This window comes from Cervus elaphus, chromosome 20 (genome assembly GCF_910594005.1).
Source record: "Cervus elaphus chromosome 20, mCerEla1.1, whole genome shotgun sequence".
In the NCBI taxonomy this organism is placed as follows: domain Eukaryota; kingdom Metazoa; phylum Chordata; class Mammalia; order Artiodactyla; family Cervidae; genus Cervus; species Cervus elaphus.
This window is the reverse complement of record NC_057834.1, coordinates 49336089-49354927: the sequence shown is the minus strand read 5'-3', so window position 1 is coordinate 49354927 and position 18839 is coordinate 49336089. Positions and strand designations below refer to the sequence as shown.

General features: G+C 38.8%; 1 protein-coding gene across 1 annotated transcript in view; it reads right to left on the bottom strand.

Annotated features, from left to right (window-relative positions):
• The window catches only part of SPAG17 (sperm associated antigen 17), a 235476-nt gene that overhangs the window by 35540 nt on the left and 181097 nt on the right, over positions 1-18839 (bottom strand). The window contains exons 32-40 of the mRNA XM_043875734.1: positions 13711-13899; positions 11679-11824; positions 11444-11574; positions 9538-9665; positions 6088-6270; positions 4873-4986; positions 4064-4109; positions 2080-2179; positions 1813-1860 (exon numbers count right to left, since the gene is read on the bottom strand). Coding sequence (XP_043731669.1) covers positions 1813-1860; positions 2080-2179; positions 4064-4109; positions 4873-4986; positions 6088-6270; positions 9538-9665; positions 11444-11574; positions 11679-11824; positions 13711-13899 — 1085 coding nt within the window. The remainder of the gene's footprint in view (positions 1-1812; positions 1861-2079; positions 2180-4063; positions 4110-4872; positions 4987-6087; positions 6271-9537; positions 9666-11443; positions 11575-11678; positions 11825-13710; positions 13900-18839) is intronic.

Sequence of the window (18839 nt, the reverse complement as noted above, 5' to 3'; positions counted from 1 at the left end):
AAAGTACTTTACATTTACATTTTATTTGTCAAAAAAGTCAAGGCATATAGAAGTTAAATGTGCATGTAAGTTTTAGCTGCTAGATTGTATCTAACTTTTATTGCAACCCCATGCACTGTTGTCTGCCAGGCTCCTCTGTCCATGGAATTTCCCAGGCAAGAATACTGGAGTGGGCTGCCATTTCCTTCTCTAGGGAATCTTCCCAACCCAGGGATAGAACCCAGGTCTCCTGTACTGCAGGCAGATTCTTTACCACTGACCCATCAGGGAAGCCTACCCTAAATCATGTCACCAGTAAGAGGTGAAGTCTGAATTAAAACCCAGGGGGTATGCCCTTAAGCCAGTGATCTTGATTAGTGCCCATGCAAGTCAGCTGTTAGTGAACTAACAGAGGTCTTAGACAATAGGCAGTCTAATCATCCTCATTTTATAGATAAGCAAATTGAAATCCTGAAGTCAATTTTACTGAAGTAAAACAGCCAGCTGGCATCATACAGTCTACAGATAATCAAATGGAACACCTTAGTCCAGATAATCAAATGGAAGGTCTGATTCTAGGTCTGCTGCCTCTAAGACTAGTGCTTTTTCTCTTATACTAGATGGCCTCTCTAGAAATACTGGCTGAATGGAAATTGTCTTATTAAACAACTTGAATTTCTCTTTAAATCTCTACTGCCTCAATGGATTCATTCATCAATCTATGGCAGTCTAGCTACTGCTTACCACTCTCTTAAAACTGTTCTCACAAAAGAAATCAATAAACCTTCCAACTGATAAGCCCAAATTCGTCTTTTCATTTTCCTTTCCAATTCTTCCAAAGCATCTGTCATTTGTTGACCACCTCCTATATCTTGGAAACTTTCTCCTTCCTTCACCCTCATCTCCCATCCATTTTCCATGTTGTTAGCCCTTTTCTTTTCTAGGACACATATCTACTTCCATGTTGCACCTTCTTCTTTGTTGGCTTGCCATTACCTAGCTATGGGTTAAAATTAAAATTGTTAAATATTTCAAAAAAAATTTAAATGTGAATGGATAATGCATGCATGCGTACATAAGTAGAAAAGACTACATAATGGAAAGGAAGTTCATCTTACACTGTTCCCTAACCTCTCAAACTCCTTCCCCACAGACTCTGTCACCAGGCTCTTGGAAATCCTTTCAGGGATATTCTATAGGACAGTATATATCTTCTAGTTTTATAGGGGGGTGGCCCATGAGACCTAAGTTCTTATCTCACCACTTCTCCAACATATTCCACAACCCAGACGTTTTTATTAAGAAGCATATTCATCCTGGGAGCTATTCTGGAGAGCAGCCATGCAAATGTGTACAATGGTACAATATGTACTACTGTATACCCAATACATATATCTGGCTTCCTTTCTTTAGGGCGAGAGGGCTGGGGTTGGAATCCTCAGCTAAGACTGAAAGGAAACCAGCACACGTAATGCTTAGAGTACATTTCTCATGTGCATTATAAGAACCCTTGCGAGTTTAAGACTATGCTCTGCATTAAGTTCTAGAATATTTATCAATATATTAGAATTGCCAAACCACAGGGAATACATGAGAGCTTTCTTGCTTATGACAGAGAGAGGATCTACCTAATGCTCAAATGGGTTTCCTCAAAGGATTACAACATCATTGCACAAACAATGAATGACCATTGGGCAGAAATGTATTAGCAGAGATTTTAAGAACAGTGGGAGCCTGGATGGTAGGACCTTGCAAACCATCCCATCCTAAAATTCCATGACTCCACAAAGCTGGGCCTTTCACATGCTTATGTAGACTTCAGGATAGAATTACCTCTTTTGAGCTAACTTTTCTTTCCAGTGCTTTGTAGTCTCTGTGTGCCTGTGTAAAAGAAAAGGAAAAATATGATGAAAAAGGGCAATGCTCTCAGCTTACAGACAATAGAAGAAAAACCACCCTTGCAGGATAAATTGTTAACAGCGTGGAAGATGAAAGGCTAAGAATTCCTAGATATTATCACCCCCAGTATTATACTCTTATCTCCCCATTTCCTCCTCATTTCCTTACTACTGATTGGAACACATTGTTGGATCAGCTTACCTCAATTTCTTTTCAAGGAAATCTGTCTCAAAGGTTTCTGGTGGATATTCTGTAGCATTAGCCAAAGACTGCTTAAATAAATCAGCTAGGTGGGCTGCAACTTTAAAAATAGATGGATTTAGCTTTTATCCTCACTTCTTGACAGCACAACACACAACCAACACTCACTCATCTGAGATGTTTTCTAAGAGCCTATATTTAGCTTCTCAAATGTTTACTAGAATTTCCATGGCCAAGTTACAATATCACAGGAAACCAGGTAGCTCTATGAAATATCCCTCTAGAAAACACACATCTTAGAATCAAAATGTAAAATGTGGCAAACTCCTCATCTGTCCCACATCACCAGGGGAATCAGTGTTCTACCTGAGTTTCTTCACATCTGGAGCACCAAAACTCCCCCAAATTAAATATCTTACTGAATTTGTGTTTTTAAAAAAATATCTTAGGGTCTGAATCCAAGAATATGAATACAATATGATGGCTGTTTGATAATTTGGGCAGTGATTCTCAGAGGTTATTCTACAACATGGTCTCAGCAAAATGTTAACAGGAGATAAAAAAAAGAAAGGAAGGTTCCATATCCCATGGTTTTATGAGTTTAGGAAATACTGATTTATACAAGGTTAAATATGTTTCATTACTTTGGGACTTTTCTGAACCCTTAATTAGTTCATGTACCTTGTGGCTAAGAAAATAAGGCATTATGCAGCAGTATCCAAACTTATTTTATCATAAAACTCATTTTTCTCTGGAACTATGTCATAGACTAGTGCTTTAGGAAGTACTTTGGGGACCAATGACTTAGCATCACCACTATTAATGTGTCAGGGCAGCTGTAGACATGCAAGACTGTTGATTCCTGCATCTGTTTGTCTGTTTGAAAAATACATTTGGTTCATCCTTCACTAATGGGCAACTGGTGCATTTACCTGTTCACTGATTGTTCCCTCACACCAGAGGTTAAAAATTCAAATGCTACAATGTAGGGTTACCAGTGTAGGACATCTAGTCAAATTTGAATTTCAGAGAAGCAATAACAGTTTTTTTTTTAGTATAAGCATGCTCCTTGTTATTTTGGAACTTGCTCATAATAAAAAAATATTTGTTGTTTCTCTGAACTTCAAATTTGACTGGGTCTTCTGTATTTTTATTTGTTAAATCTGGCAACCCTAATGTAAGAGGCCACCGACAAAAAGAGCGACAACAGACTGTAAGGACCGGGAGACACTGGGGGCTTTGGTGGGTTCTTTTGTCCATGGCAGTCCTGGAGGGACAGCCGCTAATCATCTCCAGCCACATGTCACGGTACGGTAGAGGAAGACTCTGATATACAAAACAACACCACAACTGTGCAAGCCAACACCATGCAGGACACGCAAAACACATCTGTGGACTGAACGGAGCCCGTGGCTGCCAGTGTCTGACTTTTGTCTTACAGTCAAAAGAGAAAAGAAAACCCCAAACCACAAAAATTCTCCACTGCTTATCTCCTATGAACTATGAAACTAAATAACCGAGTTTGCTGGGGCTGTATATAGCCCCAGATAAATTGCTTTCCGAAAGTAGACTGCTTGGGCTACATGTAGTGTAAAGCCCGGCAAGGTTTCTGTTTTACCTATGTAGTTGCTCCAAAGTTGTGTGTGTGTGTCTGTGTGTGTTAGGGGTAGAGTGTTATTTGGTTGACTGCTTGCTTCCTGGATATTTGCTATGTTCTAAATACAAGTTGAGACTAACTTAAAAGCCAAATGTCAACATTTTTCACTCAACATGTGATAAAAATGAATTTGAGGCAATCATGGTTTTCAGACTCTCACAATTTAGACAGGAAAGCATATAAACAAGTCATTACAGTACAATATGGCCAATATGCCAACAGAAATAGCTACTTTGCTATCAGACGAGAGAATAACTGAGAAGTGTATTTAAGATTACTCCTTTGAAATCTATAACTATTTTACAGAAAAATATTAAGTATTATTACCTTCAGTAACATGACTTTTTGTAGTTTCCTCCATTTTAGGGAAAGACTGAAATGAAGAGACAGTTCCTTAACAGTAATTATTATATTACATACAAAATTTACTTTGTTTAGAAAGATTCTTCTTTATGTACACAAATTGATCTTTTATGGAAGCTACTGTAAAATGAATTCGTTTTTAATGCTGATACAAAAAGTGATTTTTCTTTTAGTCATTTCTTTCATTTAGCAAATTTCTAAAAGTGGAAATCATTCTATACTTCAGTGTAGAAATTGCTTTTTCCTCCTTCCAATTTCATTTATTAAGTCATACATTTCAATGAATGCCAGCTTCTCTGAAGACAATAAAAACTTTTATTTAAGAGTCTTCAGAATTATTTATGAGTTAAGGAAGAGACTAAAAAACATCATATTGGGATTCCCTGGTGGCTCAGATGGTAAAAGAGTTTGCCTGCAATGTGGGAGACCTGGGTTCAATCCCTGGGTCAGGAAGATCCCCTGAAGGAAATGGCAACCAACTCCAGTATTTTTGCCTGGGAAATCCAATGGACAGAGGAGCCTGGCAGGCCAGTCCATGGGGTCACAAAGAGTCAGAAACGACTAAGAGACTTCACTTTCACTTTCTTTCAAAAAGCGTTTACAAAATGTGATACATGTAAGGAATCAGGGTTCTACAGAAATACGAAATTATAAGGAGGGAATAAAAGCTTCGTAAAATTGACAGAAATAGCTGTTATTTACAATATTTTGTCTTGATGCATTGAATATTGAAACAAAAGTAAAAAACACTGGAATAGAAAACAATTTCTCACCATAACCAGCTTGAGGAGATCTGCAGCATTGCCTCTCTCCTCCTCGGTTCTGGAATCTTTAACTGTCATTTCCTGCAACTCATCTTCTTTCTTTAGAATATGGTTTATATAATCCTAAATCAGTAGAAAAAAAGAAATCAATAAAACACAGAAGTATGGTAGAGAGAGATACAAAATAGTTAACATCAACTGGAAATATTACAGAAGGTTAAGAATACGTAAGTTTACAATACTCAGCAACCAGCTACTAGTCAAGCAATCTGGAAAGGCTTTTCCTTAGTACGTTCATTAGCAAAGACCTGAAAAGTTCAAGAGTAAAGCTATAAGAGCCATAGGCCATTAGAATTGTCTGAAGACCTCAGAGAAGCCCAGCTTCCCACTCAGCGTCCTCATCAATAAAATGGACAGAGTTGGGATAGGTGATTTCTAGAGTCCTCTGCAGGTATAGTCTCTAAGATGATACTTATGAATGTAAGTTGCTCAGTTCATGCCTTTGCTAAAAACCGCAAATACTTGAATTTTCATGAATAATGGCCCCCTGCGGTATGCCAGGTATTGGGATATATAACCATAAACTAAACACATCTGACACATGTTCTGAGAGCATTGACACAGCTGACAGTGAGACATTACAGACGTGCTTACACAGTAAACTACATATTAACAAAATCTCAGGTTGCTTCCAAAGACTAACAGAATCCTTTTCTTCCATGGAAGAATGAAGATTATTCAGGGAATACCATTGCTTCCCATTCTCAACCAGTAACTAGTTGCCACTGATAAACAGACAGCCAGCATTCTGTCAGAAATGCTCAAGAAGTGTTATATAATACAATATGCCTGGTCACAGAAGGAGAAAAACTAGGAAGTAACTTACATTATGGACAAGTATCAGGTTAATATGCAGTTCTACCTTTTTCCAGAGGTTACTAGATCAGTTTTCCATAGAGTGAGAAAGGAGGACAACGATATTGCAATCACATTTAAAAGATACTTATCTTCTCAATGTCTTTGGCGCCTCAATACTTCCTCTACCTTATGGGAACCATGAAGTATTTTCCATCATTCAACCTCCTACCCGCTAGAAGATTGGCAATCATGTGTTGCATTAAATAAAAATTGGTAAAATTCCGTAAGTTCAGGTTCCTTAGGAAACCAAGAGGAATGGTTGCCCTGTTCCTGATTCTTTTGGTCAGGTTACCTGCAATCCATTACCTTCAGGGAAATCTGCAGTTTCAGTTTCACCTCATTCTTTATGACCTCATGCTGGATGAACTGGCGTATCTGTAGCACACTGGGGCTCTTCAGTATAGGGGCTGGAGTGTTCACTAACTGTTTGGAGCCAATGTCAAGGCCCTTCCAAATCTGAGTGCCAAATGGAGGTCCTGGAGTTTTTTTCTGTTATCAAAATAAGCAAAACCACCATCAAAGAAATGAGTATGTTTTAACATTAGATTTTTTTCTTCCACTGTGCACTTATTATGTAGACACTATGTTCAAACTACCACACAATTGCACTCATCTCACATGCTAGCAAAGTGATGGTCAAAATTCTCCAAGCCAGGCTTCAACAGTGAACTTCCAGATATTCCAGTTGTTCCAACTGTCTAGATGTTCCAACTGTGAACTTCCAGATGTTCCAGCTGGATTTAGAAAAGGCAGAGGAACAAGAGATCAAATTGCCAACATCCATTGGATTATCGAAAAAGAAAGAGTTCCAGTAAAACATCTACTTCTGCTTTATTGACTACACCAAAGCCTTTGACTGTGTGGATCACAGCAAATTGTGGAAAATTCTTAAAGAGATGGGAATACCAGATCACCTGACCTGCTTCCTGAGAAATGTGTAAGCAGGTCAAGAAGCAACAGTTAGAACTGGACATGGAACAACAGACCAGTTCCAAATCAGGAAAGGAGTACATCAAGGCTTTATATTGTCACTCTACTTATTTAACTTATATGCAGAGTACATCATGAGAAACGCTGGGCTGGATGAAGCAGAAGCTGGAATTAAGATTTCCGGGAGAAATAACCTATAACCTCAGATATGCAGATGACACCACCCTTATGGCAGAAACTGAAGAAGAACTATAGAGCCTCTTGATGAAAGTGAAAGAGGAGAGTGAAAAAGTTGGCTTAAAACTCAGCATTCAGAAAACTAAGATCATGGCATCTGGTCCTATCACTTTATGGCAAATAGATGAGGAAACAGTGGAAACAGTGAGAGACTTTATCTTTTCGGGCTCCAAAATCACTGCAGATGATGATTGCAGCCATGAAATTAAAAGATGCTGGTTCCTTGAAAGAAAAGTTATGATCATCCTAGACAGCATATTAAAAAGCAGAGGCATTACTTTGCCAACAAAGGTCCATCTAGTCAAAGCTATGGTTTTTCCAGTAGTCATGTATGGATGTGAGAATTGCACTATAAAGAAAGCTGAGTGCTGAAGAATTGATGCTTTTGAACTGTGGTGTTGGAGAAGACTCTTGAGAGTCCCTTGGACTGCAAGGAGATCCAACCAGTCCATCCTAAAGGAAATCAGTCCTAACTGTTCATTGGAAGGACTGATGCTGAAGCTGAAACTCCAGTACTTTGGCCACCTGCTGTGAAGAGCTGACTCATTTGAAAAGACCCTGATGCTGGGGAAGATTTAAGGCAGGAGGAGAAGGGGATGACAGAGGATGAGGTGGTTGGATGGCATCACCGACTCAGTGGACATGAGTTTGAGTAAGTTCCAGGAGTTGGCGATGGACAGGGAAGCTTGTCGCGCTGCAGTCCATGGGGTCACAAAGAGTCAGAGATGACAGGGCGACTGAACTGAACTGAACTGAGACACGATATGCTAGGAACCTCTCGTTAGTGAATACAAAAGTGAAAAAAAGGGATCCCTGCTCTCAAAAAGTTTTGCAAATATAAGGAAAATTGGGAATGAACGGGACAAGTTTTCCTCTTTATATGTGTTACCCAAAATAAGGACATTTTAAAATCCTGTTGCCTGATGTCCTACTGGATAGCATTTAAGCGGATACTAAGCCACGCTGTTGCCATGGTGATGCAGCAGAGGCCTTGTTTATGCCAAATGCATGAGACTACCTGGGCTTCCCAGGTGGCTCTAGTGGTAAAGAACTCGCCTGACAATGCAGGAGATGCAAGAGATATCGGTTTGATCCCTGGGTTGGGGAGATCCATTGGAGGGGGAAATGGCCTCCCACTCCAGTATTCTTGCCTAGAGAATCCCATGGACCGAGGAGCCTGGTGGGCTACAGTTCATAGGGTCACAAAGAGCTGGACATGACTGAAGTGATTTAGTACACACACATATCTTTATACCCACAGAGAGCCTAAGACATTTGGAATTAAGCTTGGAGAGATCCTTTGAGAGAGAAATCAAGCCATAGATTTGGGAGGTCTTTGAGCTCACTCTAGATTAAGCAAGCTGCCAGAATCTTCCCAGGATCTCTCGGGCAGAAATGTGTGCCTTGTGTAGACACAGGTCTCTCATGTTTTTTTTTGTAATTGACTTTCAGGAGTGGTATGGGCTTGATGTGTTTCATTTTAAGTTGCTCTTCAGTGTCAAATGCATGGTCAGTGACAGCTACTCAGAAGCTTGCTTGAGCTGGGTCACTCCACTGGGCAGAGGTCACAGCTGTAGGAATTGTGGAGGAAGAGAAGGAACTTCCTTCATTAATCTCAAATGTGGTATATTATTTCTCATAATGCAGTAAATACATTCAACTTGGAGATAGCCTTAGTAAACCATTTGGTGTGAGCTTTCAATTTTCAGATAAGGAAATAGAGATCCAGGATGACTTGTCTCAAATTCCACATTAATAATTGATAAAGTCAAGATTATAATTCAGATCACCTTCATTGACCATGTTGATTACAGGTACCAAACTAAAACAGAGGGCTAGGAGATCTTTGCTATCTTACGTGTTCATTACCTGTGCTTCCACTACTATAAGACTGGATAAAGAAACCGAGAATATCATAACTAAAAAACATTATCCTCCTCACTTTACACTACTATCTTTCCCTGATCATGTTACCAATGCCTTCACTGATTTAACAATTTAACATCTGACAATTTGCTGTACATATTACATAAACTGCTTGCAAAATTAAATGACAAATCTGGCAAGATGCAGGACTTTATGATTCTTTGTCAAGATATTTTCTTTCATTCTTAGGTGAGGCTTCTCTAAGCTGACACAATTACAATGCTTACTTTTTAACACTGAGATTCCGAGTTACTATATTTAATATTTCACATTATTCTTACATACTCAGTTTGTGCATTAATAAATTAAGAACAAAGGGAAAGTGAAAGACCTAAGGTTGTGTGTTAAAACTAGCAAATATTGGGAGAAAGGAAGCTTTTTATATTGCATAATATCAGTAATGGGTTACTCAGAGTAGATATTTTTATATTATAGAAAGATGTTCAAACCAGCAATGTAGGCTAAAAAAATAAAATTGAGATTAGTCAGGTATATTTCTTCAAAATCTACAAATGTCAAAGTATTCAAATATAAAACTCCTTGATCCCGTTAACAATTTACATAAGAATGAAAAGAGGTGAATATACAGGAGAAGACCTGGGCTCTGGTCCATGGATGGAAGAATATGCATATATGGTAACTTTACAGCAGAAAAATTTATACCTGAACTGAGGGAAAGGTCTCCCATGTCCTTGACTGGAGATTAGGAGGAACAATCGTATCTAGTTCTTGCTTCATTAGCCATGGCGACACTTCATGGAAAGGGCGAAGGACGGTAATGCTCAGGGCACCTGGGTCACAGACAGTTACCAGAGGATCATTTCTCTGTCAGAAATACTCTGAGGAATTCGACAAATATTAAACACATTTGATAAGCCAGACACAGCGATAATGCTTAAGGACCTTAGGGTCTAATAAGGAAAGTCTTTTAGTCAGAGTAACATCTAAAAGCTGGATTTAGACCACTCGAAAGTGTTCATTGACACTTCACTGTCCTTCAGAAATCACATGCAAGTCCTGTCAGTTCTGCCACGAAATATTTCTTGAGTTCATCCACCTCTCTCCCCGCCACTGACCCAACCTTAGACTATTTCCCGCAGAGAGATCCTGTTTTGGACCTGAGCAACAATCAACTTTCCTTCCCGCCTCTACTCTGTGAATGAACCTCCTTCCACGGGCAGGGTGACTGACTGTGTTAGTCCGCCATGTAAACTTTTCTCTGACTTCCCATCGCTCGTATGATAAAACTGAGGCCCTAATGTTTTCTCTTGCCTCCTCAACTTGGGCTATTTTCCCTTCTATACTTTGGCTCCTTTGGCCTTTTCTCCTCTGTTCTCCAAAGTTCTAAGCTTCCTGCTTTGTATTCCCTCTTCCAAGAAAGTTCCTCCTCCTATTTTAATTAGTGCCTACTTATCCAGCAGTTCTTGGCTCCAGCGTTTTCAGGAAAGCCTTCTAGATTATGTCAGGCTCCCCTGTTAGATGCTCTCATGAAACCATATTCCTTTACTCCATAGGCCTTATCCCACTTTATAATCATACAGGTATTTGTGTGACTATGTAATTAATGCTCATCTCTTTCCTTAGACTCTAAGCTTTGTGAAAGCAGGGTTTGTTGCTCTCTTAGTTCACCATTATATCCCTAACACCCAGCCAGGTTATGGTACATGGTGGGTTATCATGTAGATGCTAAATGACTGACTAATGAAGCAATTTGAGATGAATTCTTATTCTCTCACAGTTCTACACACACACTGTTCAACCAGTCAGAGCTCCCCACTTTCCATATTCATAGAGAAAGAGCAAATTTATTACATCAGACACATGTACATTGATGCATTCAAAAATACAACTGCACATAGAGGCGGGCATACTCATAAATGAACACAAAATATATCCCACCAATCAGAGAAAAGATAAAAAAAGGAAACACACACATAAACCTAGATAGACATAGCATATTGCTTTGGTGCATGGATAACATGAAAGTTTTTTTGTTTTTTCTGTGCTTAAATACACATGTTACATATACAGTGGTTCTTACCTAATGCAATGTATGGCTCTATTTTTAGTCATACACTAATTTCTTTGAAATTAATGAAAATATGTAAATGCCCAATGAATATAATACATAACTTATCCTATATTTTAGGTTGGATTTCTAACTGACACATCAAATCTATTTTATTCTCTTGCTATAGTAAATTCATCAAGGCAACACCATCAAAATGACAAAATATGAAGTTAGGAAATATACCTCACTTTTGATTTTTACTACCAAGACAAAACTAACATATAAGTAGGTACATAACTAAATCCACCTAACAAGCCTACATGCAGATACAAGTCTAGTTATATGTAGGAAAGGGATTCACACAATTTACCCAGGTTGATGCTTAGATAAAGCATAGTACAAACATATATCACGGTACAACCAGGCTGACACGGCCAGGTGGAAAGCAGAGTTGAAAAGTGAGCAAGGGGGAAAACAGAGAGACCACATCAGGGTAGACTGGATATGGGGGATGAGAGTTGGTAACGGGACATAGCGACTTCCAGTCTGATTCTCTACCTGGTTGTTCCTGAACTGGCTCTTGAAGAACTACGGTAGTTGATTCTCCATATGCCAAGGAGAGGTACTCCTCTATGTCACTGTCCCGAAGAAGCTCCACTCCTGATCCATCAGCATAGATAACAAAAAACCTGTTTGCAGAAATAAAAATCTAATCCCTTGACACATTCAGCTAAAATGCTCCTTAAACTTGCAACTGAAAATAAAAGTCAGGATTTTATTTTTATCATATTACCTGGGGACATGTTCACCATAGATTTGCAGATGATTCTTATGAAGGTGAGTGGATGACAAACTGTCATAACCTTCAGCTTTTGCATTTAAATCATCTTCCAAGTTGTTTTCAGGTAGGATGGTTGATACACTACCATCAGACATGACCTAAGGGACACAGTATATAAGCAACCAAAAAAAAAAAAAGCCATAAAGCGTACATTTTTGTTGATCTCTTTTGAGAAAGCAGGCAAGCTTTTGGATATTCAGAAAATCAAAGATATTTACTTATAAGGTATTATTCCCTAAGTATTTTGTTGTTATTTGGCCACAAAGTTGTGTCTGACTCTTTTGCAGCCCCATGGACTGTAGCCCACCAGGCTCCTCTGTCCATGGGATTTCTCAGGCAAGAATACTGGAGCAGGTTGCCATTTCTTCCTCCAGGGGATCTTCCCAACCCAGGGATCGAATCCACGTCTCCTGTATTGGCAGGTGGATTCTTAACCACTGAGCCACCAGGGAAGCCCCAATAGATTGCATGAATAAAAGTGAAAACCTAGTAGCACATTTTCACTGACAACTACCCCGAGAATGTGAAAACAAACGGGAAGGCAAACCAGAATACAATCAGAGGAAGGTGACTAGTATGGCAGGGGACACACCAGGGGACAATCTTATCTTCTGAGGATAAGTTCAGGGAACTGGGAATTTAAACACGGAGGAAAGACTACTCATGTGACAGTTGTCTTGAAATATTAAGAGTGACAGTATGGATTCTAAGTACAGAACTAGGGACTCATGGATAGACCACCTTGGGAAACAGATTGAGGTTCACTCTGAGAAGTACATTCCTAGCTATTGCTACTGTCTAGATACAGAGTGTGGTTTAGGCCGAAAGGCCACTGAAGGGAAGGCACAAGAAGAACATCAAAGCCTAGCGTAATGCTTGGCTTAGATATTTCAATTTAGAGGGTTTGGGTTTCAGGTTTCAATTTCAGTTCATTGTTACTCAGTCTCTTAGTAGCCGGAACTCATGCCGTGAAGAGTCTCACTTACTTAGCACAGAAAAACAAACTTGGATCAGGCCTTGTCTGCATCCCATACAAAGTTGGGGACTCTTTGTCAGGGTTTCAAATGTAAAAAGTAACTTCGCCACCCACTAACCAACACATGAAATTCCACCAAGGAGTGAGGAGTGGAAAAAAAGTGCCTAGAGAAAGGGCTGGTGGACCTCTCCTTGTCAAGGGTCAGATAGTATATATCTTAGGGTTTGTAGGCCATAGAGTTTTGGTTGCAACTAGTCGATGCTGCCATTATATGCAAAAGCAGCCACAGGTAATATGTAAACAAATGAGCATTGCTATGTTCCAATAAAACTTTATATAATGACACTGAAATTTAATTTCCTATAATTTTTTTGTGTCATGAAATACTCTTCTCCTTCTGATTTTTCCCAACCATTTAAAAATGTAAAATGCAGTCAGCCCACATTTTGAGCTCAAGGGCCCATATAAACAAGTGACCATGGTTTGCCACTGCCTGGCTTAGCAATAAGAGGAAGGACAGAGAAACAGAATACAGAGCTCTACCACTGACTAGCTAAGCACCTCACCAGGCTTCCCACCTCCCCATCCTCAGCCCTCTTGGAACAATCAGGCTGATAATATTTCTAAGGATTCTCTACCTAGTCAAACAGACTTGCCTGCTGTCCTGTGTATTTTCTCTCACTTAAACCCAGATACAGAGCATTCTTACATTATTCTTCTTTGTCAACATTATTTTTAGATGTTTAGTAACTTTCCCCCCCTTTGTTCTAATTATTTATTTGGCTTTAACATTTCAATCATCCTCATTATTGGGCTTGCTATCCCCTAATGAAGCATAATTGAGAATTAAAGCTACTGACATTAATTGCTGTTGTCCAGAGCACTGCTAGTAAGTAGATAACTAATTCTAAGGCAGATAAGATAAAAAGCCATTGGGGAACTCTCTAGGGTAAAATATCTCAAAAGCAAACCCATCGCCTCTCTCTCCATACTAATGATGCACTTTACCTGAAAAGTATTTCCTTCGGGATCCATGACCTCACAGATAACCTCTGATGTGTGTTTCATGATGTACCTGCTAGCTCTCAGCTGCTCACGTTTTTGAAAAGGATGGTATATGTCACTGCTTGATTCATGGCAATATATAGCTGAACAGTCCCTATCAATATGAAGACAGCCTGTGTTTGGAGGTAACACCTGAAAGGGTCACACAAAAAGAGAAATTATTCAAAATTTCCTGATTGATTTGAGAGATTTAGAAAATCATTTAAGGAAAAAATACTATCCATAGACTCGAGACACAAACTGTATTTTCAGGAAGCAAACAAAAGAGGACATAAGTTTGGGGAAAGACTACTTAATAAGGAGGCAAACAATGATTAGGATATAATTGTTCCTGCATCCCATATTTTATCTACTCACTTTAATACTTCTTCCAAGTAATGCAATCTATGCCCCTTCTTTTTTCAGATATTTAATTAAAGTATTAAAAGCATATGTTAAGTAAACACACTTGGCCCTATTCAAAATGTTTGGAATCCTTTAATGTTTTTGGGTAAGGAGCATCTTCAAAGGGGTCAACAGCAATGGGACAAATGCTTTTAGAAGCTTTTATTTTTCCACATTCCTCTGGTGGCTGACACAGACCTTAAGTAATAGCTTTTGTATAATGACTTCTGGTTTGGATAGCCTCTTTGAGATATAATTCACATGCCATATATTTTCCTTTTTAAAGTGTCCATTCAGTGGATTTTAGTATATTCAAAAACTTGTGCAAACATTATCACTAATTCCAGAATATTTTCATTATCCTGCAAAGAAACCCTGATGCCATTAGTCATTCTGCATCTCTCCTGTCTCTGGCAACCAGTGATCTGCTGTCAGACGTTTCATAGAAATGGAAGCATGTGATATGTGGCCTCTTGTGTCTGGCTTCTTTCTCTTGGCATAATGTTTTTAAGCTTCATCTATATTGTAGTGTGTATCAATACTTCATTCTGTTTATTTCCACTTCAGTTTAGATGTGTGAAATTTAAAAGTTTTTATGCTAAAATGAACTCAAGTTTTTTCAATTTAGGTAGTTCGGGGAGATTTGAAACTGAAATCAAGCCTACATTTGCTAAACTGAGGAGTTCAAAGTTCACAAATTCAGCCATTAAGTCCTCAATTTTCCCATCATTTGACTTGCAGTTGCCCAGGACAAGTTCTCAAATAGCTGCCAGAGTCTGGTTCCTCAGCTCCAGGTAGATCCTTCTCCTCATGGCCATGTTTCTCTCTTCCCCTACTCTTCAAATTTAACTTTCTGTGGCAGGTGGTGGCAAAGGGTTGGGGAGAGGTGTCCCAGCCTGTGCAGCAAGGGCCAACGGAAGGGGTCTACTTGCAGCAGACATATGAAAACCACAATGAGGTATCACCTCACACTGGTCAGAATGGCCATCATCAAAAAGTCTACAAATAATAGATGCTGGAGAGGGCTGGAGAAAAAGGAACCCTCCTACACTGTTGGTGGAAACATAAATTGGTATGGCCACTATGGAGAACAGTATGGAGGTTCCTTAAAAAACTAAAAATAGAGCTACCATATGACCCTGCACTCCCACTCCTGGGCATATATCCAGAGAAAAACATGGGAAAGGATACATACACCCCATAGTTCGTTGCAGCACTGTTTACAATAGCCAAGATACGGAAGCAACCTGTGTCCATAGAGAAATGGATAAAGAAGATGTGGGACATGTATACAATGGATATACATATATAATATATATATATATTTAAAAGAGTGAAATATGCCATTTGCAGCAACATGGATGGAGCTAGAGATTGTCAAACTGAGTGAAGACATACAGAGAGAGATATGATATCACTTACATGTAGAATCTAAAAAAATGATACAAATAAACTTACTTACAAAACAGAAACAGACTCACAGAGAACAAACTTATGGTTACCAGGAGGGAAGGGTGGACAGAAGAGATGGGGAGTTTGGAATTGACATGTACACGCTGCTATATTTAAAATGGATAACCAACAAGGACCTAGTGTATAGCACAGGGAACTCTGCTCAATGTTATGTAGCAGCCTGGACGGGAGGGGAGTTTGGGGTAGAATGACTGAATGTATATGTGTGTGGCTGAGTTGCTTTGCTATGCACCTGGAACTATCACAACATTGTTAACTGGCTATACTCCAACATAAAATAAAGAATTTTTTAAAAAGAGATTTGCATTTTCCAGTTTTCTATATGTCTTATGTCTTTGGTTTCCCTTCTAGTCATCCATTACTGCCTTCTTTTGTTTTAAATAGGTTATTTTCAAGTGTGCCATTTTAATTCCCTTGTTTCTTTTACTATATATTTTTGAGTTATTTTCTCAGTGTCTCTTGCGTATTACAATTAACATCTTAATTTATAACTGTCTAGATTGGATTGATACTAAGGATTTCATTATTATACAAAATTTTTGCTCCATGTAGCTCTTTTCCTTCTTTGTGTTATTGTCAAAACTTACATCTTTATACATTATAAGCACATAAATAAACTTTTATAATAGTGGTTTTATGTAGTTGCCTTTTAAATTAAAAAAGGCCACAAAAATACATGTATACTGTCTTTTATATTTACCTATACTGTTATCTTTACCAGTACTATTTATGTGTAATTGAATTGCTGTGTAGTGTTATTTTGTTTCAGCCTGAAGGATTCCCTTTAGATTTTCTTGTAGGGAATGTCTAAGAGCAACAATTCTTTCAGTTTTTGTTTCCCTGGAACTATATTAATTTCTTCGATTTTAGGATAATTTTACTGAAAAGAGGAATTTTTGGTTGATGATCTTTTTCTTTAAGCATTTTGAATATGTCATCTCACTGCCTTCTGACTCCATGTTTTCTGATGAGAAAATAGCCATTAGTCTTACTGGATACCTCAGTTAAAAATTTTTTTATTATGATATAGTTGATGAACAACACTGTGTTTTGGGATTTTTCTTTTCTTTCTTTTTTTTTTTTTTTTTTGAGATCTCTCATATTTGATGAGCCTTTTCTCATTGCTTGTGAGATGTTGTCTTCAGACAATTTGACTGTGATGTGTCTAGGTGTGAATCTCTGAGTTTACCCTACTTGAAGTTTGTTGAGATTTCTTGCAATTGTAGATAGTTTAATCAAACTTGGTAAGTTTTAAGCCATTATTGCCTCAAATAATCTTTCTGCCCTTCCCTCTATTCCTTCTCAGACTCTCATTATGCATGTGTTAGTATGCCTGATGGTATCCTTTGAGGCTCTGTTCATTTTTCTTGGTTCTTTTTTCTCTCTCTCCCCCAGACTACTTAATCTCAACTGACCTATTTTCAAGTCAGTTCAAATAATTGCTGATTATTTCTTCTGCCAGCCAAAATTTGATGTTGATCATTAGCAAATTTTTCATTACAGTTATTATGCTTTCCAAATCCAGAATTTCTATGTGGTTCTTTTAAAAAATAATTTCTATGTATTGATATTCTATACTTCATGAAGCATCATTCTCATATTTTGCTTTAGTTCTTTACACAAGGCTTCTCGCTCTTTAAAATATAACAGCTGACTTAAATTTGTCTCTTTAAATGCAAAGTCTGGGTTTCCACAGGGATGGAATCAATAGATTGCTTCCTCCTTTCCCATCCCTGTTTATGGGCCAAAATTCCCCCCTTCCCCACTCCCCCATGTCTTATAATTTTTTGTTGAAAACTGGATATTTTAAAATAGTATTATGTACAACTCTGGAAATTAGATCCTAGCCCCAGGACTTATTGTTACTTCTGTTGTTGTTGCTATTTGTTCAGTGATTCCCCTGAACCATTTCTTTACAGTTTATATTTGTCATGCGTGGGCCTAATCTGCTTGTTAGGCTTACAGTTCTCCTCACAACGGGGAAGATATTTTCTTAGGTACTTTGCACTAATAGATCTTTCAGCCTCTGCTGAGGGCTCTATGGGCTCTATGTGCATACTGGCAAATGTTTTCAATGCTGTAGTAGGAAGTTTGTGATTCCACCTTATCCTTCACTCCCTGCTTGTGCAGAGCTTCTTGATCAGCAAGAGTGAAAAATCAGGGCTTTCTCAGTCCTTTTATGGGCATGTTCATAGCCGTTCACAGGAGCGTGGCTTTCTAGATTCCAGAGAACGTGTCAGAGCTTTTCAAAGCCCTCTATGAACTTCTCATCCTCTTTTTCCTTCTAACTCTTTTGTTTAGCCTCTTGCTTTTTGTGGCTACTTCAATAGCTATAATGTTCAATTATCACCTCCATTTGGGGAAAAGTCTGTTTGTAGGGAGTGAGTTCAGAATCAGACCAAATAAAGACAACCCTTGTTGAATAGAGGTTTCTAGAAAATGGACAGACAGAAAATGACAACATTTTGTGATGGATGTTTTGGGGAGCTCTGGATCTATTCTTCTTTCAGTGGCTGCTGGCCTGCTGGTTTTCACTGCTATCATGCATGTTAGAGTGTTGATGTTCAAGGCTACCTTGGAGCTGGGGGAGGGGAGAGGAATGCAGCAAGTGAAATCACCACAATTCTTGATGTTCTTCCCAAGATTGTCTTTTTTTTTTTTTTTTAATAATCTTCATATCACTATAGTCATTTGGTTGATTTCCAGACTTCTGAAAAGGTTGATTCTGTCAATAGTTTCAGCTTTCTAGCTGTTTTTAGAGAGCAGTAAGTGGATTTTTGAAGGTTCTTACTCCATCATCCTGGAAGTTTCTCAGATTCACTCTTTACCATTACCCAGGCCAGAGAACTCTCCCTGGACCTTGACTAACTCTGAGGCTTCTCTGTGGTTTCAGGCATATTTTAGCATAGACACTGGTGACTAGTTAAATCTGTAATTTTCCCAGGCTCCATAGGTCCTCAATAAAATAGACTCAAAGTGTCAGTTCAGTTCAGTTCAGTTGCTCAGTAGTGTCCGACTCTTTGCAACCCCATGGACTGCAGCATGCCAGGCTTCCCTGCCCATCACCAGCTCCCGGAGTTTGCTCAAACTCATGTCTATCGAGTCAATGATGCCATCCAACCATCTTGTCCTCTGTCGTCCCCTTCTCCTCCTGCCCCCAATCCCTCCCAGCGTCAGGGTCTTTTCAAATGAGTCAGCTCTTCACATCAGGTGGC